At 40.9% G+C, this 24,917-nt stretch overlaps 1 protein-coding gene across 1 annotated transcript in view; it reads right to left on the minus strand.

The window, feature by feature from the left end:
* ME1 (malic enzyme 1) overlaps positions 1–24,917 on the minus strand; it is a 330,426-nt gene that overhangs the window by 257,522 nt on the left and 47,987 nt on the right. The window contains exon 2 of the mRNA XM_037894397.2: positions 15,534–15,667. Coding sequence (XP_037750325.1) covers positions 15,534–15,667 — 134 coding nt within the window. The remainder of the gene's footprint in view (positions 1–15,533; positions 15,668–24,917) is intronic.

Raw genomic sequence — 24,917 nt, forward strand, 5'->3', positions numbered from 1 at the left:
TTATTCTTTTACATAGAGACTGTCCAGTTTGACCAATGTACATGGCAGAGGTGCATTGCTGGCACATGATGGCATATTTCACATTGGTAGATGTGCAGGTGAATGAGCCTCTGATAGTGTGGCTGATGTGATTAGACCCTATGATGGTGTCCCCTGAATAAATATGTGGACACAGTTGGCAACGGGCTTTGTTGCAAGGATAGGTTCTTGGGTTAGTGGTTCTGTTGTGTGGTTGCTGGTGAGTATTTGCTTCAGGTTGGGGAGCTGTCTGTAAGCAAGGACTGGCCTGTCTCCCAAGATCCGTAAGAGTATGGGTCGTCCTTCAGGATAGGTTGTAGATCCTTGATGATATGTTGGAGAGGTTTTAGTTGGGGGCTGAAGGTGATGGTTAGTGGCATTCTGTTATTTTCTTTGTTAGGCCTGTCCTGTAGTAGGTGACTTCTGGGTACTCTTCTGGCTCTGTCAATCCGTTTCTTCACTTCAGCAGGTGGGTATTGTAGTTGTAAGAATGCTTGATAGAGATCTTGTAGGTGTTTGCCTCTGTCTGAGGAGTTGGAGCAAATGTGGTTGTATCGTAGAGCTTGGCTGTAGACAATGGATCGTGTGGTGTGGTCTGGGTGAAAGCTGGAGGCATGTAGGTAGGAATAGCAGTCAGTAGGTTTCCGGTATAGGGCGGTGTTTATGTGACCATTGCTTATTAGCACCGTAGTGTCCAGGAAGTGGATCTCTTGTGTGGACTGATCCAGGCTGAGGTTGATGGTGGGATGGAAATTGTTGAAATCATGGTGGAATTCCTCAAGGGCTTCTTTTCCATGGGTCCAGATGATGAAGATGTCATCAGTGTAGCACAAGTAGAGTAGGGGCATTAGGGGACGAGAGCTGAGGAAGCGTTATTCTAAGTCAGCCATAAAAATGTTGGCATACTGTGGGGCCATGTGGGTACCCATAGCAGTGCCGCTGATTTGAAGGTATACATTGTCCCCAAATGTGAAACAGTTATGGGTGAGGACAAAGTCACAAAGTTCAGCCACCAGGTTTGCTGTGACATTATCGGGCATACTGTTCCTGACGGCTTGTAGTCCATTTTTGTGTGGAATGTTGGTGTAGAGGGCTTCTACATCCATAGTGGCCAGGATGGTGTTTTCAGGAAGATCACCGATGGACTGTAGTTTCCTCAGGAAGTCAGTGGTGTCTCGAAGATAGCTGGGAGTGCTGGTAGTGTAGGGCCTGAGGAGGGAGTCTACATAGCCAGACAATCCTGCTGTCAGGGTGCCAATATTATTATATTATTATAATAGCTATAACATACCATTCATTTTCATATTTATTCACACATTCATTCATACACACACACACACACACACAGGTTCTGCAAGGTTGTTATCATAGTTACCAGCCTTAGAGTTGCTCATGCCAAGCCACTGGCCAGGTGGCCTGGACATGAGGAAGGAGCAGGGCCTTGTCAGATGCACATCTGATGCTCCTGGAAGTTGGTTTGCAGAATCAGACCCCAAAGTTCTCACTTTCTAGAGTCCATTTTTACAGGAATTTATTCCTATGCCAGTCTATGGGAATTGCTTCATCATGCTGTTGCTGAATCAGTCAGCAGATGGCACATTCCTGACAGCGCCGTCCTGCCAGATGTTATCTTGTTCTTTGGTTCTCCCATCCTTGAGGCTGTTGGGTGGATTCCAGTCTGCCCTCCGGGGGTCCTCTGGTTATTTCCACTTGACGCCTTCTTCAGCCGATGGACACTGGATTCTTAGGCTGGCACCTCCCTGATCATTCAGTTATTATCCACACCAAGCATCCATCCACATACATCCTCTATCTCTATTTTAATCACAATAGTTAACAAAGCGAGATTAATACAACAAAAGGGTGGGGAGTCTCTGGGTGCTGTTTCTGTTGTTACAGAGTATTGCTTTGAGTCTCTCTCTGTGTGAGTAGTTGTTGTTACAAAGAATTGCTTTGAGAACAGACTCTGTCTTAGAATGTATTAACACAATTAGCAGCTTGCAAGTTTCACACAGAGAGGGAGAGAAACAGTACCCAAAACCAAGAGACCTCTTAATTAGTAACACCTTGGAATTTAAACTATGGTGAATCAAACTCATTTGTGATTTTAATACAGAACTTCTTCAATATGATCCAACAGTCCTATTTACAAATGAAAATAAAGCTGTAACAGTTTATATTTTTCTATGTGCTTGATGAAAATTAGTCTTTAGAGTTCAATTATTTGTTATTTACGCCACTTTTCACGAGCATGCTTAGTCAGTTAACAATGGGAATCATTCTTAATTCTATCATCCAATTACATGAGTACTGAGAAACAATATTTTGTCCTACACGTAAGACTGATTTCAGATTCAAAGGGGTAACTCTGGTAAAATGTTATGGTGGCTTCATGTGGGCACCTCCTTCCAGGTACATGGGCCATTGGTGTGTCCATGCCTATAGAGTGGACCCAATTATTTCTTTAGTGGGGCATTTGTGGTGTGCCAGACCTGACATTTACTTTGAACAAGATGGTTTTCTCTTCAATTTCTTCCCCCTCCCCTTGCACTAACCGAAGTGATCACATAGGTCAGTTTTAGAGATTAATTGATAAATTTTATTTTAACATTGTCCAGCTATGCCAGAAAGAGGGCAGAAGACTCTGGATGTGGTTTAATTAGGCCTCAACTTTATTCCTAAATGTCTTGGAGTAGCCAGCAGATAAAACTGTACAGTGCAGGTAACTCCATAATCATTTACATATACCCAGGAGACTGCTGGCAGCCTCCCCCTTCCCCTGGTCCTCATTCCCAAATCACCACCCCACCCCCTTGAATGATGGTTAAGGGGTACCCATCAGATTGGCTCAAATGCCTACTGTTGCCATCTACCATGCATGCTGGTATAAGAGGGTGGGGCAACCCCAAACCCCCTCAGTTCCTTCTCCCGAAATAGAGGGGAAGATGCGTGGGTTGTGGATCAGATATATGCAACACATCCTGAAGAACAGCATCCACAAATAGGCAGGTAACAGGTTTTTTTCTTCTTCAAGTGATTCCACATGTCCATTCTATGACTCACAAACAAACACGCATGGAGTCAGGCCCAGAGACTACCTGAACAGTGATTGTAAGACAACCTGTCTGAACCTGGCATCTTCTCTGGACTGATGGGAATGGCATAATCAGAAGTGAAAGTATGGACCAATGACCAAGTCGCTGCTTTACAAATGTATACTATCAACATTTGTGCCAAGCTGCCAAAGTTGCCTGTGCTCTAGTAGAATGTGCCAATACTTTAGCTGGTGGGGTTACATTTGCAAATTGGTAACAAAACAAATGCACAAAAAGATCCAGTATGAGATTCTCTCAGTGAAAACTTGTAGGCCCATAGCTCTGTCTTCAACCACAACGAACAAAAGCAAGGAGGATCTGAAGGACTTGACATGCTCCTCATAGAAAGTTAAAGCCCTTCTTACATATAATGAACCAAGTTTTTTCTCATCCCTGTGCACATGAGGGTTTGGGAGTAATGTCGGCAAATGAAAAGTAGAGACTGCTTTTGTGAGAAATTTTGCGTGACAGTGGAGATAAACTTTATCCTTATATAGGGAACCTCTGGCACTAGGACTCTCAACTCACCCACCCTTCTGGCTGAAGTAATTGCCACTAGATATGTTACCGTCATGGAGAGGTGAAGGACAGAGCAAGCTGCCAGAGCTCAAGCCGTGGTCCCATTGACTTTGCTAGGACTAATTTCAGATCTCAAGGAGGAATGGGATCTTGTATGTGGAGGTACAATCTTACCAAGACCCTTAGGAATCGGGTGAGGATGGGGTTGATGAAAAGGGATCTACTATCTATAAAGACGTGGAAGGCCAAAATAGTTGCCAGATGTACTCTTGTACAGCTAATAGCCAAAGTCTGTTTTAGATCTAGAAGATAGTCCAGTACAACATCCAGGAGTCCATGCTCTGGAGATACATCTTCTCCAAATGGATAAGTGCTTCAGTCAGTCAAGTAAGTGTCCCTAGTTGAGGATTTTCTGCTATTCAGAAGCACTTTCTGAATGTCCTTCAAGCAGGACCTTGCAAAGATTGTCAGCCATGAAGTATCCATGCTGTCAGATGGATGGGGTCCAGCTCAAAGGTTGGGATGGAGCAGCTGTCTGGGGTCCAGTGAAATTATGTCTGGATCCAACAAAAGAGACAGCAGAGGCTTGATTGACAAGGTTAGTAGGGCCAAGTACCAGAGCTGACAAGGCCACACCAGTGCTCCAAGGATGAAATGAGCATGGTCTTATTTGACTTTGAACATGACCCTGGGAAGTAAAGAAATTGGAGGGAAGGCATACAGGAATTCTTCCAAGCAGGGCTTTGGAGCGGAGCCCGGAGCTGTAGCACGGAGCAGTAGGTTTTTGCCCAGAGCTGGAGCGGAGTACAGAAAATCTTGACTGCTCCACTGCTCCAGTTTTTTTTTTTTTCATTTTCAATCCAAAATTAATGATATTTAGCAAGAAAGTCCTAAAGGTACCAAAAAGTTTCAGATTGTATAACAATTGATATGAACATCTACTTTACCACTTTACGTAATATGTCACAGTTATTCTCACTTTGGCCGAAATCAAGATTTAATGTACAGATACAAAATTACAAAGTTTTTTGGAGATATGTTTTATTAAAGAATCAGATAATTATCAGACATCTGGCAACATTGCAGACTGCTCCCACCCTTGTGCCAAGGTTAGGCGAGTACATACTCGCGTAAATTAGTTAGATAGTTAGATTAGTACGTGTTGATACTTCTTTTGTAAGGGTTGATCAACAAGATGCGCTGAGTGCTGCGATTATGGAAAAGAGTGACGCAAGACGCAACATTTAAGATATCACAAACAGGTATATTGCAAAAAAAAATAATGCTTTTGTTTATTGATATATTAAGATATTGCAAGAGATATTAATCACCTAAGCTCATTTCTCACACTGGCTCCCGTTACCGGTACATTTGTTCATTTGTACATGCTCCCGTATCACTCTGGCAGACTTATTATATGTCATTTGTTCAACGGTCTTTTGGTAGCGTTGTTTGTAATTTTAAATTTACTGAAAAACTCCCGTGCAGCAGGCATATAAATATACAGTGAACACTTTTGCATAAATTAGGAGTGATTTTTGTTATATATCCAGAGTGATTGTAAAATGTCCAGCACAACTTTGGGGGTGAATCCTCAGGTCATTTTAAGAAAAAAATGTTTCTGTGAATACGTGTCCTAAAATTCTTCCTAAGGGAGCTACAGTCCCTTCAAGGAGGTGATGAAAAGTTAATTTCTGATTAATATCTCAAAAATGCTTTAATATAAAGTAATGAAATTATGTCTGTGTCTTAGCATTAGTATGTGCTACCATATTACATTATCCAAAATTATTTAAAACACAGGCATCCCGAACTGGCGGTTGGTCATTTTTGTTTCATATTTCAAGAAAGGCTTGTCGTCGACTGCCCCTGGCTACGAGTGGTAACATTATGTTCCATAATAAGTTAATAATTTTTGGTTATTATTTATTATTACATTTAAAATGTATGGTTCCAAAATTGAAAAATAAGTAATAAGTAAAATTGTTTGTATCATTCTAAACATCTAAGCAGATTAAATTTTTTAAACAGTTTTCTCGGAAACGGTTAATTATACAGAATAAATTAAGAGTCCCATTTTAATGCATGTTTGAGTATTAAATCATATTCCAGGGTCGTACCTGTTAAGTAGTCGAAGATTTAAAAATATTAAATAAAATTGGCCCAGTCTCCCCAGTTCACGATGCCTGTAGTTTAAATACTTTTATTTGAATTATGTTGTATGATAGAATGTTGGAAATAAACTTTAATGGGAAAGTGGATTCAAATTGCAAGCACACTAAAAGGCTTTTAGTAAAGAGAGCAAATTTTCAGAAATATGTTTTTCCTTCATCAGGCTGGAAACATTATACAAGATAAAACCTGTTATTTGCTCTATCTTGTATAATCTATTCAGGCTGATGAAGCAAAAACATATTTCCGAAAATTTGCTCTCTTTACTAAAAGGACTGTGCATGCAATTTGAATCCATGCTTTCCCGTTAAAGTCTATTTTCAACCTTGTAACGTGTAGCCTCATTACTTCCCAACAATTAATGTTGCAGAACAGCGATAGCACGTACTAATGTTATGGCACATACCAAATTTCATTGATATATCTATATTAAAGCGCTTTTGAGATATGAATTAAACACTTGGAAAATATTTCAAATATTTTTACTCCAAAATTTCATAAGAAAAACTAACTTGCAATTTATAAATAAAAATTTATATTAATTATGTATATTAAAAATGCTTCTTACTTCATTAAAACTGCAAGAAACATGTTAAAATGTTAAAATATACTTTAATAATAGTTTTGTGTAAAAAGAAAATGCGATCATTTTTGTCCAGAAAATCCACAATAAATTCGAAGTACCTTAAGTGATTAAGATATCACAAGCAGGTACATTATAAAAAAATGTAATGCTTTTGTTCATTGCTTTTCAAAGATCATAACAAGAAACATTTGGATGCGGTAGCAGCACAAGAAGATTTTGCCTTGACTTCAACAAAAAAAAAATCAAATCTGCCCCCCATGATTGATAGCCAATTTACGGAAAAGGATCTCAACGATGTCTTTACTTTTGAATTTGAAAAGCCCACAGTTGGGCTTTTGGGAAAAGCAAAGAAGAAATTGGCAACGTGCAAGGTGGAAAAGGAAGTGAATGGTGAGCTCAAACCATGTAGCTTCAAGACAAGTGAAGCAAGTACCGTGAAAAGTTTCAACCTTTGGCGGCAGGTAAAACGTAACCATCCTGAAAACTATGCAGCTCTGGTTACAAAAAGGGACCAGGAAGGTGAGGCAAAACAGAAAGCTGACGTGGCTAAACAACGTTAATCTGGCTCTTTGAAAACTCCTGGAGAAAAGATTTTTTGTGGAGCTTCGTCTGAAAAGAAACCCAAAATCGAGCAAACAAAACTTGACTCATATTTGAAGTCCTCAAAGGTTACAGTAACCATGGATGCCAATACTTACCATGAAGGACTGATAGAAATGGTTTGCTTGAGTTCAACACCGCCCACTACCTTCAGGCTAAAGAACAAAATATTCCAAAAAATTGCAGGCGAAATGGGTCAGCAGCTTGGCATTTCGATGGGCCACGATGCGGTTCGTCGTTTAGTTGTCAGCACAGCTGAGTCTGGTCGCAAAGAGCTCAAGAAAGCTTTCGAGCAAAAATTGTGCTCCCTGAAAATGGAGGCACCAACCCGTGGAAACAAATTTCTTTGCAATCAATGCTCGAAATTTCCTTGCAATCAATGCTCAGCACTACGAAGAAGGAAAAGATAAAGCTGTGGTACCAACTTGGACATAATCGACACTGAAGGGCATCACAATTCTTCGTACCTGAAAAGTCAAGTAAAAGCTATTTTAGAAAAAATTGGGATCAGTGAAATGCAAGTGCTGAGCATCTGCGTTGACTACGCAGCAAACATGATGTGTGCCATCAAAAATTTCAGCGAGGACAATGAAACCATTTCTACCTCTGAGAACAGGGATGTGGACAGAACTGAAGCTATTTTGCCTGATGAAGGAACTAAAGGAATGGATGAAATCGAACTCAACATGGATACTGCTGCGCAATGGGTTAATGACCCTAGCCTCATACTTCCAACATGGCTTCATGAGGACGACTCAAAAGTCCAACTGATGAGATGTGGTATTCACACTCTTCAGTTGGCAATCTGGGATGGACTGAACAAAGAACGTGAGAAGAAATTTCTGGCAAAAATTTGACAAGTCATTGTCAAACTACGAACCCCAAGTATTCAAAGTGTTCTGCTTGATCTACATGGGGCAACTCAATCATTGGATACTGTGACTCGCTGGGGTTCAACATTTGCGATGATTGATCGGCTTCTCGTTTTTCAATGTTACTGTGAACAAGTGGCGGCTGCTGGAACAAGAGAACTCAAGTTAACAAAAGCTGAATGGGACGGAGTGAAGAACCTGCAGGACCTCTTGGCAAAGCCAAACCAAACAACTGTGAATCCTCAAGCTGTCGACGTAACCCCGAGAGTTTTAATGAAGAAATGGAGAAAACTGTCAAAATTCTTGCAAGAAAATGGTGGACAAATGGCAGAAGGAATTCTATCCTCCATGCAGAAACGCGGAGAAGCTTTTTGACAATATTCATTTCGTTGCTGGAGTTTATGTTGACCCACGGTATCGGATTCTTCTTACCTCAAGGGAAATACCAAAGGCAAAGGAAGGGCTCCTTGATATTGCTCGACAACTCGAAAAACAAAATCTATTGCTACATTTGAACTCGGCGAAAGAGGTTGAAGAAAATGAAACACAACAAAAGGAGTGATCAGCAATCAAATTTGCGGTTTTGGAAAGTTCACATCCTTCAGAAATAGCAGGCTGTTCTCAAACTTCCATCTCCACGCTGAACTTGTTCATGCGTCCATCCCTGAGATGTCTTCAACCATCACAGGGAAATGAAGATAATTCAAGCACCAATTCTTCAGAAGATGACGCCTTTGAAAAGGAATTGGATAAAACAAGAAAGACGCCGGCGAGTTTCTGCGATTCATAATTGTAATGAAGCATTATTCGAGAGAAACTTTCGGGAAGATCATGAGGCGATGGAGTCTATTGGTAGGCTAAAAGTTAAGTCTGTTTTTGAGGCCATTCACGGCTACCCACACTGCATTCAGGCTGCCTGTAGAATTGCTTAGAGCATGCCAACAACTCAAGCTAGTGTAGAGCGACTGTTTTCAGCTTTAAAGTTAATTTTATATGATTTGCGGAGGCTATGAAACATGACTTGATTGCTGCAATAATTTTTTACATAATGAATTATGAATGATTCTAGTTTGTATCATTGTTGATGACATTTAATTGTTTTAAAAGTCTGAATAAAAATAATGTTTTTTCAAAATTACAGTATGCACTTTTTTATTTAGTTAAAAATTAATTTGAGTGGAGCGCGGAGTGGAGTCGCAGCAGAGCTGGAACAGTCACTATTGGTGCCGGAGTGGAGCTGGAGCGGAGCAATTCAAAAATTTGATTGCTCCAAATCCCTGCTTCCAAGATAGGAGAAAATCATCAGTCAGTTAGCCTGGGCTGAGCCCTGCCCAGGAACAGAACTGATGGCATTTTCTGTTGGTTCTTGTTGCAAACAGGTCCACTTGGGGAGTGTCCCAGAGCTGGAAGATATGGACGTAGTGACCACCTGTGGTGATTACAGAAAGACCTGATCAGCTGATCTGCTAATGGGTTCTGTTTTCCTGAAAGGTAAGCAGCTCTGAGATTAACTGAGTTGGTTACACAAAAATCCCAGAGGTGAACTGCCTCCTGGCACAACTGAGTCCACAGTTCCTCTCCCTGCCTGTTTATATAAAACGTGGTCATCAAATTGTCCATCACAATTAAGAAATTCTTTTCTACTAGGTAAGGGAGGAAGGCTGAGCAAGCTAGACTCTGTTAACTCCCTGACATTTACATGAGACTTTATATCTTAAGATGACCAGACATCCTGAATCTGCAGGGACCCAAATAAGTTGCCCAACCCAGAGACGATGTATCTGTGACTAGAATGAGGGTTGGTAGTGGGGCAGGAGGGGTGCAAAGGGAACCCCCATGTAAACTTTCAGAGGGTCCATCCACCAATTCAGAGATGGCAAAATTAAAAGTTGGCACTCAAACCACTTTGCTCCGAATCATCACCATTTGGACATACACTGATGCTAGCCATGACTGAGCTTTCTGAGCTGCAGCCTGAGATGCTGAACTACAGAGTTACATGCTACCAGGCGACCCAGGAGAATGAGGTAGTTTAGTGCTGCCAGCTTGGTAGCTTTCAGTCACAGTACTAGGTCCCATAAAGTTTCGAACGTGGCTTGTAATAGAAAGGCTACTCCTGGGAGAATTCTACGCCACTGCACATGTAGACTTCGCACAAAAATTAATGTTGTGCACATAAAATTTCCTTTTTCTCCCACAAAAATGGGCTGCAGAGTTGCTGGTCGCCACTAGGGGCCACCGCTGAACAGGGCAGAGCCCAGCTCGCAAACACAAGATACTGCGGGGGAGGTGGGATGGATATGAGGAGCTGGAGTTCCTGGCAGCTGCAGTTCCTCACATGTTCTGAAGGAAGGAGGCAGTGTGATGGAAACCCCACACAAGCCCAGGACCCAGCATCAGACTGTTTCTCCCTCTGGATCCCTGGGGATTAGGAGGTGCAGGTGTCTGGTCTGGGGGAGGCCCCGTGGCTATGCTCTGGGGGATAAGGGGTGCATGTGAGTGTCTGGGTGGGGGGGCTCTGCAGCTGGGCAATGGGGGTAGGGGTGCAAGTTTCTCGGCTGTGGGGAACTCCGCAGCTGGGCTCTGGGGGGGTGCAGGTGTCTGGCTGGGGGATGCCCCATAGCTGGGCCCTGGGGGGCAAGGGGTGGGAGTGTGGCTCGGGGACACCCCATAGCTGGGCTCTGGGGTGTAGTGGGAGCGGGTGTCTGGCCCCCCATCATAACCATACAGCTAAGGGTAGTATAGAATTCCTCCTTAGCTATAAGGGTTTAAGAAGCTCAAATAACCTGGTTGGCACCGGACCAAAAGGACCAATGGGGAAAGAAGATACTTTCAAATCTTGGGGGAGGAGGGGAAGGCTTTGTTGTGTCTGTTCTCTTGGGAAGGAGAGAAGCATCAGGTCAGAAAACTCCTTTTCCTATAAACCATCCTAAAAGTCTCTCATATTACAAAAATTGTAAGTAAAAGCCAGGCAAGGCGTGTTAGATTATCTTTTGTTCTGCTTGTGAATGTTTCCTTTGCTAGAGGGAGGTTTATTCCTCTATTTTGTAACTTTGAAACTAAGCCTAGAGGAAGTTCTGCTGTGTTTTTGAATCTTTTATTACCTGTAGAGTTATTTTCCATCCTGATTTTACAGAGGTGATTTTTATCTTTTTTTTTTTTTTAAATAAAATCCTTCTTTTAAAGAACCTGACTGATTTCTCTATTGTCCTAGGACCCAGGGGTTTGGGTCTGTGATCACTTTGTAACCAATTGGTTAGGATATCATTCTCAAGCCTCCACAGGAAAGGGGGTGTAAGGGCTTGGGGGGAGATTTTGGGGGAATAGGAACTCCAAGGGGTCCTTTCCCTGATTCTTTGTTAAATCACTTGGTGGTGGCAGCGTACCCTCCAAGGGCAAAGAATTTGTGCCTTGGGGACGTTTTAACCTAAGCTGGTAGAAATAAGCTTAGGGGGTCTTTCATGCAGGTCCCCACATCTGTACCCTAGAGTTCAGAGCGGGGAGGGAACTCTGACACTCCCGCTGCTCGGCTCTGGGGGGGGGGAGGGGGCAGAGAAACAGGGGTTTCTTTAATTCTCTATTCCAAGGGAAAAAAATTTATGTCTCTATTTGTGATTTGGTAAACAAATTTGGAAAAAATCTAATATTTCAAAGTCTAAAAATAAAGTTGCTGTCACAATTTTCTTTTTATCTATTGCTCTGAAACTGCCCAACTAAAGCAGAGATCAAATGTCATGAACCACACTGAGAAAAGATAAAAGTTTGGGCTTCACTGTAGCCAATCCTAATTGGCATGGAGATAAAGTATATTCTGAACTGACTAAAGTCAGCTCTGTTGAAATTATATACAACTATAGTTGCAATCTTCATGTTCATAATTAGTAAATGCAGAAATGTCTGGCAAAATGGCCGCAATAGACATCTTTATGTTATCTTAGCATACATTTAAAGTAATTTTCCTATGTTAAAGATAAAAAGAAACTGTTTCCTTTGCAGGTTTGCATTACCATAAAAAAAAAATCAGTTCAGTTCATTCTGGAGTAGCCGTTTCCATGCAACTTGACTCCTATACTAGGCATGTACATGTTAGTTATGGTTAGGTAACTGAAAAGTAGTTTATTGTGTAGGAATAAAAATAATACAAGGGAAAGTATGAAAATCTATAAAAGAATATAGAGGATGTGTTTATCTTCTTCATGTCTTTAAAACACTTAAAATGAAATAAAGCAGGGCTTTGGAGCGGAGCCCAGAGCTGGAGCGCGGAGCAGCTCCAGAGCAGTGGAGCTGCAGGTTTTTGCCTGGAGCTGGAGCAGAGCCGGAGCACAGCTCCAAAGACCTGAAATAAAGACAGCCGTATAATATGGAACAGAGATAGGGACATATTGGTGAGGCAATAGCTAAGAAATGAATCACAAGAAAAAGAAAAGACAAGAACACAAGTAAAATAGTAGATTATTTTTCCCACTTGATTATCCACGTAGGAAATAACACACACAGCCATATTCACCAGTAATACGAATGGACACAAACCCACTGAGTGGAAAGATGGGGGCAGAAAAGTTATTGGTAAGGAATAAGGATAAGAAGTGGAATTTTGCAAGTTAAGAAAAACCCAGAAACCCTGCACTGCAATGAAGTTATACATTCAAATTTATAAAATGGGACCTTTTTTTTCAAATTATAGTGTCCCTGGATTGCTTCCCAATTTACCCTCATAACAGAGAGATGAAAACTCCAACCCACCCTGCACTTTGCTATTCCAGCCTCACATCTTCAACTTGAGAGAGAAGGTGGATGAGGTAATATCTTTTATTGGACCAACTTCTGTTGTTGAAAGAGACAAGCTTTCAAGCAACACAGACTCTTCTTCAGGTTTCCTAGGACCAACACTGCTAAAACACCACCACAATCAACAATGAAAGTCATAAACTTGAGGCAGTAGTTTACCCTCCAAGCTCTCTGGGTTTCCCAAAACTATTTCCCCCTATTCCAACCAAGTAAAACAAGTATTTGCTTCTCTCTTTTGTGCTCTCTGGAAAACAGAGAAAGTAAAGCTGTTAAACAGAATCAAACAAAACAGTTTCCAGATAAGCATAGACTTGAAGCAAAAATCAACCAATACTGAAATTATCACTGTTATCTTTATGAGAAGCTTCTCTTCAGACATGGATCCACTCCCAGTTCCTGCTATTACCTTGCACTTCCACTTATGTACTCCAAATTAGCTTTCTGGGAGACTAATGTGCTTCAGCTGTTTAACAGTCTTGCCGATTAATCATTGCCATAGAACTCTGTCCTGCAATCCTTAAGTTTTCAAAGCTGTTTTCTCTCTTGCACATTCTGGAACCTCAAATGTGTAACATCCCATATCAGACAGAGCTTCTGGTCTATATCTTCAGGAGTGACTAAAAGATACTTTAATTACTGTATCATGTGCAAAAATTCTATCATTCTTTAAATTCAGCAGTGCCTTCAATGCTTCGAAATCAACACCAATAAAAATGTTCCATGCTTCAAAATTATGATCCCGGCAGGAAAAAGGATCATTTTCTTCCAAAGAATTAATAGTATGTATTTGTGGTTAAGAGGGAGAGGAGAGAAGTAAAATTAAATGAGGCTCTGTTAGCTCCTAATTTTTTTTATTAAAATTGAAGGAACTAGTTGTTGCAGGGATAGATTATGCATATTTCAGTTCTTCTCTCTTCAGAATCTCCCCCACATCCAGCCCTTGTCCCAGGGCTGGCCAAAGGTGTTTTGTTACCCAGAGTAGAAAACATTTTCAGCATCCCTCCTGAACAGCTGAGCAAAAGATCACCTGGGAGCAGGAGCGAGTTGAGTTGGCATCTTCAGAGATTCGTGATCAGGGAAACTGCCCTTATCACCCATCTCCTAAGGTTGGCCCTGCCCAATCCTTCCGCAGGAGAACCACACCTATTTAGCCTCATAGGGTATGTCTACAGACTGCAATTAAATTCTGAAGCTAATCCATGTCAGCTGACTCAGGCTTGTGGGGCTCAGTCTGCAGGGCAGCAGGCCCAAGACCCACAAGCCTAAATCAGCTGAAATGGGCCAGCCACCGTTGTTTAATTTGCAGTGTAGACATACCCATAGGAGCCAACAAGGGACGGATTTGTCCCTAAAGGGAACATTTTCTTTTTAATTTGTCTCATGACTTTATGATATTTGATACTGTTTAGGCTTTTTTAAGGTGAAAATCCATTTTGGATTCCATTTACCATAGTTAAAGATACGATTCTGTCACATAGGTCATGGATTCCGTGACTTTCCAGGACTCCATGACTTCTTCTGGGGCAGGACTGGAGCAGCTGTCAGCCCCAGGGCCGCCAGAGCAGCAGCCCCAGAGCTGAAGTAGCAGTCACGGTTAGGTCAGCCCCACTGGGGCTGGTGTAGGGCTGGAGCAGCAGCCAGCCCCTGGACCCACCGGAGCAGTTGGCTGGCGGTCAGCAGGTGGGCCTGCAGAACAGCATCCAGGGTTGGGTCAGCCCCACTGGGACTAGAGCAGCAGTAGCGCTGAGGCAGCTACCAGAAGTCAGCCTCCGGCAATGCTCTGATTGTTAGTGCCCTCCCACAGAGTATTTTTATTAAAAATCAGGAACAGGTTGTGGGCTTCCATTAATTATTCTTTATTGCCCATGATCTGTACCTGACTTCTAGTAAAAATACCTGTGACAGAATCTTAATCTTAACCATCGTTTTGGATAACAGTCCTTCCTTAGACCATTTAGTCAGGAGAATAGATATGCATCAGGTGCTTGGGACAGTGCAATAAATGTCCATCTTGGGGGGGGGGGGGTTTCTTCCTCTAAAAATGCCACATATAGAATATGGTGACTTTCGAAACACTGTGATGAGCCAATGTCTTCTTTTTTACATTTTAATTAGAAATCTGAAAGTACAGTAGTACAAACTAGACCCCAACCTTGCAACATCTTTCTCGTGGGCAGGTTATTGTGTGCGTGCAGAGGGTTCCCTCCATGCACAATATATTGCAGGACTGGCTCTTAGAAAATAAATTTTATTTTAACATAAAAACAGATTGTGACTAAGTTAAAATGTGATCAAACAAGATTTAAATGATTAAAATATTAATACTTTGCACATCCATAACACCCCCTATCTAAAGATCTCAAAATAATTTACCAAACTACTACTGATAGTGAGCTCAGATTTTATGTATATAAAATATAAATGGGTAATATGGTGAAAATTAAAGAGTCACTGATAACACAATCATTTTAAAAACAATTCAATTTTATTAAATATTTTCTATATTTCTCATTAGTTATATTTTATCATTAGGAACATTGTCCTCAGAACTGAACTTTAATTCAGATAGGTTCATTTGTTCCTGCTACTTCTTCCCTGGCTTGTTATTGCGAAAATAATTTTGATGTAAAAAAATTAAATATTACTATTTCAGTTGAGAAAAAAGGCAGTGAATATTAGTAACCAGTTGTTTTTATAAAAACTGCTCTAGTAACAATGTATGCTGCTTGTTAATGTAATGTTTTTCATCCATCTTTAAGCATCAGAAGCTTTTTAAAGTCTTCAGTTACAAAACAGAATAAATGTAAGTGAAAGAAGTGAAAGAAGTGAAAGAACGGAACAACAACTTGGGAAAAATGATAAGGTTCTTTAGCAGTACTTTACCTGTCTAGGTCAGATGTTTGTCTTTCAAAATTCACAAGAATCCTTAAAACCTGGACATCTTGACTGAGAAAGCAAGGAGGCAATAGTCCATGAATATTCAACTGTTGTCTCTCTTCCAAAGTAAAAGCCATGCCCTGTGTAAGAAGTGTATGACATTACCATCAGGATAATTCTACAATGGAAAAAGAGCATGTATTTTTCACTATCAAAATATCCCATTAACTGAAGGGAAACCTCCCCCAAAAACCAACAAAAACCACAATGCTATCTATCTATAATAGGTATTTTGAAAGCACCATCACTCTATTATCCAGGCTTTAACTCAACTCAATGCAAACTTTGTGCCAAACTTTTAAAAGTTCAAGAGATCATGACATGACAATATTACAACATCTCCACCTCAGCATCAGTAAGTCATGGTCTTCCAATACTGAAATATTATTCCTAGTAACTCCTCTAACAAATAACTGAGCAGCTGTCAGTTACCTCAAAAGGTAGAGCAGTGAACAACCCAAATTCCTCCACACACTCTTATTTAACATGAAGATTTGAGAATATTTTCATTTTGTCTACTAGTGTAAACAATTATGTTTTCTAATATTTAGAAATCTTTCAAGATCTCTAATGAAAATAATTGCTGAAAATTCACATAAACAATGCAGTGGCTGCAATACAACACACCTGTTTCTCTATCAATTTATGTACATAGGACCTGACCCAAAGCCCACTGAAGTCAATGGAAAAATACCCATAGTGACGTCAATGGACTTCGGATCAAATCCATTATTTTTATCCTACTGAATACTTAGTTATACTAAAAATAAATGAAAAAGTATTTTAAAGGGTCACTGGATTTCTTACGGGCATCCAGAAAAGTAGTTTAAATTAAATGAAATTATTTAATATATTCTGTGTAGACTGGATGAGCATGTGGACTATTAAATGAAGATTCCTGTTAGTTTGACCATAATGTTCTTTACATAGCAGGCTTTCAGTACAGTTTGCACTGAAGCATTTCTATTATTTTGATTGTAAGTAAGTTAAAATTTTGCAATAGCAACAAATTGTTAAGTAACACGGAATATCATTAAGTATCTTACTTAGTAAGAGCAGACAGGTGCTTTTCTAGTCTGCCAAGAATTTCTGCCCAAACAGTACACAATGGAAATTATATACTAGAAGTGATAATACATTACAGTATGCCTTCTTTCCCTACTTTTTGTTTGTATGATTTGTCTCAAGAACCTGAAAACTATGTAAAATACTGCTAATGTACTTCATGACCACCTGTGTAAGTCTTTCTAACAAGTATACATTTTTGCAAAACCCATGTTTTCTTTTTCCCTCAATTGTGACTGGATTCATATGGGGCAATAGATCTGCTGTTTCACCTGTAGGACAGACACACAAGGCATCCACTCTTCTGGATTACAATAATTATTTTATTTATGTCTGCACAGGCAAATTGATGGTCAGACAGAAAAAGGTTTGAATTGCCTTTTTGTGCAACAGCAGACGATTCCAGGCGACATAAGGATGTGACCACCAGGAGTAATTTCTAAAAACACTTTGTTTCCACTAGACAAATTTAACATACAGTATTCACTGGGTGAATGGGTGACAAAATGGCAGATGAAATTCAATGTTGATACGTGCAAAGTAATGCACTTTGGGAAAAATAATCCCATCAATACATACAAAATACTGGGGTCTAAATTTGCTGTTACTACTCAAGAAAGATATTGGAGTCATCATCGACAGTTCCCTAAAAATATCCATTCAAGGTGCAGTAGCAGCCAAAAAAGCTAATCGAACGTTAACAAACGTTATGAAAGGGATAGATAATAAGACAGAAAATATCATAATGCCATTACGTAAAATCCTGGTATGCCCAAACCTTGAATACTGCATGCAGTTCTGATCATCTCCTCTCAAAAAAGATATATTAGAATTGGAAAAAGTGCAGAGAAGGGCAATAAACATGACTGGGGTACAGAACAGCTTACATACGAGGAACGATTAAAATGATTGGCACTATCCATCTTAGAAAAGAGATGACCAAGGGGGGATATAATAGATGTCTATAAAATCATGAATCATGTAGAGAAAGAGAATAGGGAAATGTTATTTACATCTTCATATAAACACAGGAACTAGGGGGCTGACAATGAAATTAAGAGACAGCATTTAAAACAAACAAAAGGAAACACTTCTTCACACAATGCAGACAGCCTGTGAAACTCGTTGTCATGGGATGTTGTGAAGGCCAAAAGTACAAATGGGTTTAAAAAAGAACTAGATAAGTTCATGGAGGGTAGAGCCATGAACGGCTATTAGCCAAGATGGTCAGGGAGGCAACCCCATGCTTCATGTGTCCCAAAACCTCCAACTGCCAGAAGATCATACAGGACGACAGGGGATGGATCACTCAAAATTGCCCTGTACTGTTCATTCCCCCTGAAGCATCTGGCATTGGCCACTATCAGAGACAGGATATTGGTCTAGATGGACTCAGCCCTTCAGCAGGGTCACATATTCAAGTGCCATCCCTTGGCACGTAAGCTAATTGGGTAAGATCCTGAAGGTGCAAGGGTCCAGACTCTAAGATCTCAGTGCAAGGGGGAAATCCCTGAAGCCATTGCTGACTTGTGAAGATTTTTCACATCATTGGACTCTTCATGTATACCCAAAAAGGGCAAAAGGGGTGGCCTTGAATATGTGACCCTGCTGAAGGGCTGAGTCTGGACCCTTGCACCTTCAGGATCTTACCCAATTAGCTTACGTGCCAAGGGATGGAATTCTGTCATTGTCGCTCCTTAGGGGTTTGTAGGGCCCACCCTCTCCACAAGACTCTGATCCAGGATCCAATGGTAGAAAGCTAAGACCTGCACCTTGAGGTACTACATAGCTGCCTCCCTGGATCACTTCCTACCTGTGTCTCCTGTTTCCACAGGGAAAAATAAACAACTGAACACAAAATGACTGTCTCTGACCTTCAAAAGTCACCAGTCCCACCTTTGCAGGTCAGGTCAGTATCTCCAAGCCTCAGAAGCAGGAGCTCCTGAGGTACTCCTTCCCAAGCACTCAGAGCACAGGTTTACTGCCTACCTCTGAGCTGTTCCACTTCCCTTTTTAAGCTCCGCCTCCAGCTTGTGCAGATTTTGCAGGTGCAGCAGATCAGGGCCATCTGTGCCCAGAGCTGTTCCTTAACCCCTTCTTCTCCCTTGTGGAATTGTATACCCCATCACAGGCTGCCTAACAGATACATGTGCTGATGTTGTTCCCCCAAATAACAAAATATAATGTATTTCTATCTTGACTACATGAAATGGCATCTTTTGCTCCTGTGCATTTCTGTTTATGCCAAACAAATTTAAGTCCATTAAAGTCATTTGTATAAAAGATAAAGTGATCATTGATGATTCTTTTTATATTAACTACATGAAAAATAATACTATTATACACCTTGTTATACTTAACTCAAACTATACCTAAGAACAACAAGAAAAAATATAGCAATGCTAACCGCTTGTGAGATCTAGATCTGTTCAATAAGTGGGGACGCAATCTGTGTACCTCCTTTATATAATCATAGCAGAAATCTAGGCCCCTATAAAGTCAATGGGAATTTTGCCATTGACATCAATGGAGCCAGGATTTCATCCAGGGTTTCTCTGCATGCACAGAAGTACACAGCCCCTCTTACGGTTTGAAGCTAGAGGTGCTGAGTGCCCTCAACACCCACAGAAATCTGTAAATGTTGTAGCAGACTTACTGAAATCAATGGGAGTTGAGGTTCCAAAGCTTCTCTGGCCCTTAGCTTCCATTTGTTTTTATTGGTTCAAAAATGATACATTTTCAACAGAAGAGTCCAAAGGTGGGAATCTGTGGAACTTCACGGCATCAAAAATGCTTCTGTTGATGGAATATCTGTGTTGGCACAACGCATTTGAAGACCACTTATCCCTTGCATTCATCCCTTCTCCTCTTGCCCAAATTAAACTAGCCACAGTTTAAAAAAAGAAAAAGAAAAGATGTGCAGATTCAAAAGTATTACTGTAATTGCTATTAATACAGGAAAGATTTGCCTTCTTACTGGAAAGCATACTTTCATTTAAAACATTAAAAAATAGAAAAGTTCACACCACATGTTGCAAAGTGCCTTCTTAAAAAATGCTTTATCTCAGAGGTAGCACACTTTCCATATATTGTTACAGTTCTTGTGGTAAGTGTTAATTTCTTTTGGACACAAGTACAGAGAGACATAAAACGCACCCACAGTATGTGGACAACTGAGTACAGTATGGCTGGTTTTACACATGCTTAATCTACACACCCTCCTTTTCTTTGGCACAGGTTTTCATGAATATGGGAATTTCACATCATGGAACTTTTCATTCCATTTCTCTCTTAGATTGTTAAGTAACCATATAGATGCATAAGAAATAAAGAGATAGAGATCCATTTAAACATTACATAAAAAGGCTTAACGGATCAGAAAAATCACTTTTCTAGGTAAGACATGTGTGCCATTTCCTATATTTATGATGCATATAGTATGGTTAGAGCTAATTTTTTGTGGTTGAACCCCTGCTTCACTTCCCTAGCACTCTGACCAACTCTTCATTCTAAACTTTTCCCAACTCTAATTTTTTCCACGGTTATCAGTGCTGTTTCATGGATCATCCAGCAGAGAATGGTCCCGATCCAGATTGGCTCTCATGCTACATTATCTCCTTGATCTCTCATGACAGTTGCCTGCCCCTCCCACAGAATAAGCAGGACTCTCAAGATCGTTCCTGACACATACATGCATCATTACATGTCATTTCTCACGTACAGTTTTATATATCAATCCTGTATTGCAAGTACTATAGTGTAAGGGGAATTTCAGACAACATAATCTAACATTTGTGTGACAATAAACAAGAGGGTGCAACTACAGTACCTTACATCTTCTTCTCTTATCAATAATTACTCCTGGGGGAATTCCCCGCAGATTTTTTGGTGCCCCCACAGAAAAATAGGGGAGCCAAGAAATCTGTGGGGAACACACGCCACTTCCCCAGCAGCCTGGGTGCATCTGCCAGGAGCAGCCAGCATCAGAGAGCAGATTACCACAGGGGGGAGGAAGGAGGCTGGGCGTGCATGCATTCATGAAGAGATATTAAGGGGGTGAGGCTGGGTGCCTGCAAATGAGTGAGAGACTCACTCTGTCCCTCTCATTCCCTGTTGCTGCATCCTGGGCTTGGAGGCATAGGGCTGTGTGAAGCAGGCTCTGTCCCTGAGGCAGAGAAGAAATGTAACAACTAAGCAGGCAGGCTGCTAATGTTCCCATTGTTAGTTAATTGTTCCCATTCTTAATCAATTAAGGCTCCTTAATCTTGGCAAACTGGTGTAAAGGAGCCTTATTGTAAATCAGTGCTACTCAAAGTGGTGGTCCGCGGACCGGTGCCGGTCCACGAGCCATCGGCTGCCAGTCTGCGCGCACACTGGAAAAAAAAAATTACCGGTCCCCCATATCAGATAGCTTGAGAAGCACTGTTGTAAATGACAGTAACGGAATCCTCAGCTAGGAAGGTCTATGTGCTTTCTCATTTTTTCTCCTGTTCCAGAGAGGCACAATGGGGTTAGATTACAGCTCATGGTGTAAAAAATAAAAACTCAAATTTTTGCTTGGAGAACCACACTTTTTGTTGGTTCATTTACATGTATGTGGTGCATTTGCTTGCTACACAATTTTGGCAGAATCAAGTAAAATCTCAATTTCTGATAACGCTAATCCATCAGAGAATCGTGGGACTGGAAGCGACCTCAAGAGGTCATCTAGTCCAGTCCTCTGCACTCATGGCAGGACTAAGTATTATCTAGACCACCCCTGACAGGTATTTGTCTAAACTTCTCTTAAAAATCTGCAATGATGGAGACCCCACAAACTCACTAAGCAATTTATTTCAGTGCTTAACCATCCTGACAATTAGGAAATTTTTCCTAAAATCCAGCCTAAACTGCCCTTGCTGCAATTAAGGCCAGTGCTCTTGCCCTATCCTTAGAAGTTAACGAGAATATTTTTTCACCCTCCTCCTTGTAACAACCTTTTATATACTTGAAAACTGTTATGTCCCTTCTCAGTCTTCTCTTCTCCAGACTAAACAAACCCATTTTTTTCCAATCTTCGCTCAGAGGTCATGTTTTCTAGACCTTTAAATCATTTTTGTTGCTCTCCTCTGAACTTTCTCCAATTTGTCCACATTTTTCCTGAAATGTGGTGCACCAAAATGGACACAATACTCCAGTTGAGGCCTAATCAGCGTGGAGTAGAGCAGAAGAATTACTTTTCATGTCTTGCTTACAACACTATTGTTAATCCATCCCAGAATGACATTTGCTTTTTTGCAACAGTGTTACACTGTTCTCTCAAATGTGGCTTGTGATCCACTATGACCCCCGGATCCCTTTCTGCAATACTTCTTCCTAGGCAGTCATTTCCCATTTTGCATGTGTAAACAGATTGTTTCTTCCTAAGTGGAATACTTTGCATTTGTCCTTATTGAATTTCATTTACTTCAGACCATTTATCCAGTTTGTCCAGATCATTTTGTGTTTTAATCCTATCCTCCAAAGCACTTGCAACCCCTCCCAGCTTGGTATCATCTGCAAACTTTGTAAGTGTACTCTCTATGCCATTATCTAAATCATTGATGAAGATATTGAACGGAATTGGACCCAGAACTAATCCCTGTGGGACTCCACTTAATATGCCCTTCCAGCTTAATTCTGAACCACTGGTAATTACTCTCTGGGAATGGTTTTCCAACCAGTTATGCACCCACCTTATAGTAGTTCCATCTAGGTTGCATTTCCCTAGTTTTTTTATGAGAAGGTCATGCAAGACAGTATCAAATTCAAAAGCCTTACTAAAGGCAAATTATACCACATCTACTGCTTCCCCCCTAATCCACAAGGCTTGTTACCCTTTGTCAAAGAAAGATATTAGGTTGGTTTCACATTATTTATTCTTGACAAATCCATGCTGATTGTTACTTATCACCTTATCTTCTGGGTGTTTGCAAACTGATTGCTTAATTATTTGCTCCATTATCTTTCCAGGTACTGAAGTTAAGATGACTGGTCTGTAATTCCCCAGGTTGTCCTTATTTCACTTTTTATGGATTGGTACTATATTCGCTCTTTTCCAATCCGCTGGAATCTCTCTCATCTTCCATGACTTTTCAAAGATAATTGCTAATGGCTCAGAGATCTCCTCAGTCAGCTCCTTGAATATTCTACGATGTATTTCATCAGGGCTTGGTGAATTGAAGACATCTAATTTGTCTAAGTAATTTTTAACTTTTTCTTTCCCTATTTTAGCCTCTGATCCTATCTCATTTGCAAAGGCATTCACAATGTTAGACGTCCAATCGCTACTAACCTTTTTGGTGAAAACTGAAACAAAAAGTCATTTAGCACTTCTGTCATTTCCACATTTTCTGTTATTGTTTTTCCCCACTGACTAACAGACCTACCCTCTCCTTCGTCTTCCTCTTGCTTCTAATGTATTTGTAGAATATTATCTTCTTACCCTTTCTGACTCTAGCTAGTTTAATCTCATTTTGTGCCTTGGCCTTTCTATTTTTCTCCCTACATACTTGTTTATATTCATCCTTGGTAATTTGACCTAGTTTTCACTTTTTGTTGGACTCTTTTTTGAGTCTCAGATCATTGAAAATCTTCTGGTTAAGCCATGGTGGTCTCTTGCCATACTTCTATCTTTCCTACGCAGAGACTGTTGTGTGGACGATAGCTAAGAATGATATTGTGACTCTTGAACCTCTTCCACTGGAATCTGAAGTGAGTCAGCAATCCATTTTATCAGCTGCTGAAACGGTTTAAAATCCTTGGTATACGGAGGCAGAGGAGGTATCATCGCCTCATCTGGAAAAGATGAGGATATATTAGTTTGTGGAGTCACCTTTTTGTTTGCTCCAGGCTCTTGCTCTTCAAAAGACTCCTCGTGTGGTAGGGGCTGATGAGGGAGAAATGGAGAAGTAGACTACCTTCCATTATGATCCCTATGGGAACAGCTATGAGCTCTTGAAAATTGCTGACAGTAGGCTGCCCATGGGTTCCAATATGGTCATTGGGTGGATCATGAGGTAGAGAGGGAGGCATCCAATGCTGCTTGTACCAGTGAGAGGCATGACATTCTTTCCCTTGGGGTTTCCTTCTCAGTTAAGGTGTGAGGGGAGATGAGCCATAGTAATATGTAGGGGATCCCTGCACAAAGATCTGAGAATCTGAATAGGAGTCCTCAACACAGTCCAGAGGAGGAGCAGACATTGGAGGTGAGGACGGTTATTTGCCTTGTGCTGATGGTTCTGGAGAATGAGCCTACCAGAAAAAGGTAAAGTCTCAGAGACCCTGCAGATCTTGGTACTAACAGCCATTCAGTACCTATCAATACAGGAGACTCTGACTCATCAGATACCAAGTCTTTGGACAATCTAAACTCCTACGTTACCAGGTAAATCTGTACTGATACCAAGGAAGTTGATTATTTCAGGAGTAGTTGTCTACATAGTAGTACCAGTTACCAAAATATATTTACCGCAGAAGTTCTGATGTTGCAATCTGGATCACCTGTTTAGGTACCAGAGGTGGTATTGAAAAGTCTGTCTATGCTACAAACTTTCTAGAGGCAGACTGTTTAGAGTCTCCGCTGAAATGATCATGGTATAGCAGATGACTTCGGTACCGAGGTCTGCTTGGTGCTGTGGGTCTTTGAGGAGCTCAAGGTCTCCAACAAGCTCTAATACCAGAGAAGCCTGGAACCTCAGGAGTACCCTTCCTGTGACACAGGGTCTCAAAAGTGGTCATTCTTGATGGTGATTGAGTAAACTCTCTCTGAGGTGACCCAGAAACTTCTGTTCTTAGGAACTTTTCCGGTACCCTCCATTTTCTTATCCCATGAAAACCTAGGCAAGTGGAGTATGATGGTTGATGGGGCACTGTGCTCACACAGAGGCCAATGTCTAGAGGGATGTATCTGAGCCTGGACCATGGCTGGTTGGAGAGTGCACTCCACCATGAAAAGCCTAAGTTTAATCGCCTGTTTTTTTCAAGATTGTTTTTTAAAAAATTAGCAGGACCTTGCATATTGCTGCAATGTGGGTGTTGCCGTGACACTGGGAATATCCGTCGCTGTAGCAGCCCTTGAATGCCAGGTATTCTGGCACTCCAGACTGATGATAACCCTGAGAAAACCCACGCAGAAAGGGAGTAGGAGGGGATATTAAATGGAAAACCGAAAGTTAACTAAAGAGGCATTATTATAAAATAAATAAGAGAACTAAATAAACTAAATTTAAATTAGAACTAGGAGTA

Source organism: Chelonia mydas, chromosome 3 (assembly GCF_015237465.2).
Source record: "Chelonia mydas isolate rCheMyd1 chromosome 3, rCheMyd1.pri.v2, whole genome shotgun sequence".
In the NCBI taxonomy this organism is placed as follows: domain Eukaryota; kingdom Metazoa; phylum Chordata; order Testudines; family Cheloniidae; genus Chelonia; species Chelonia mydas.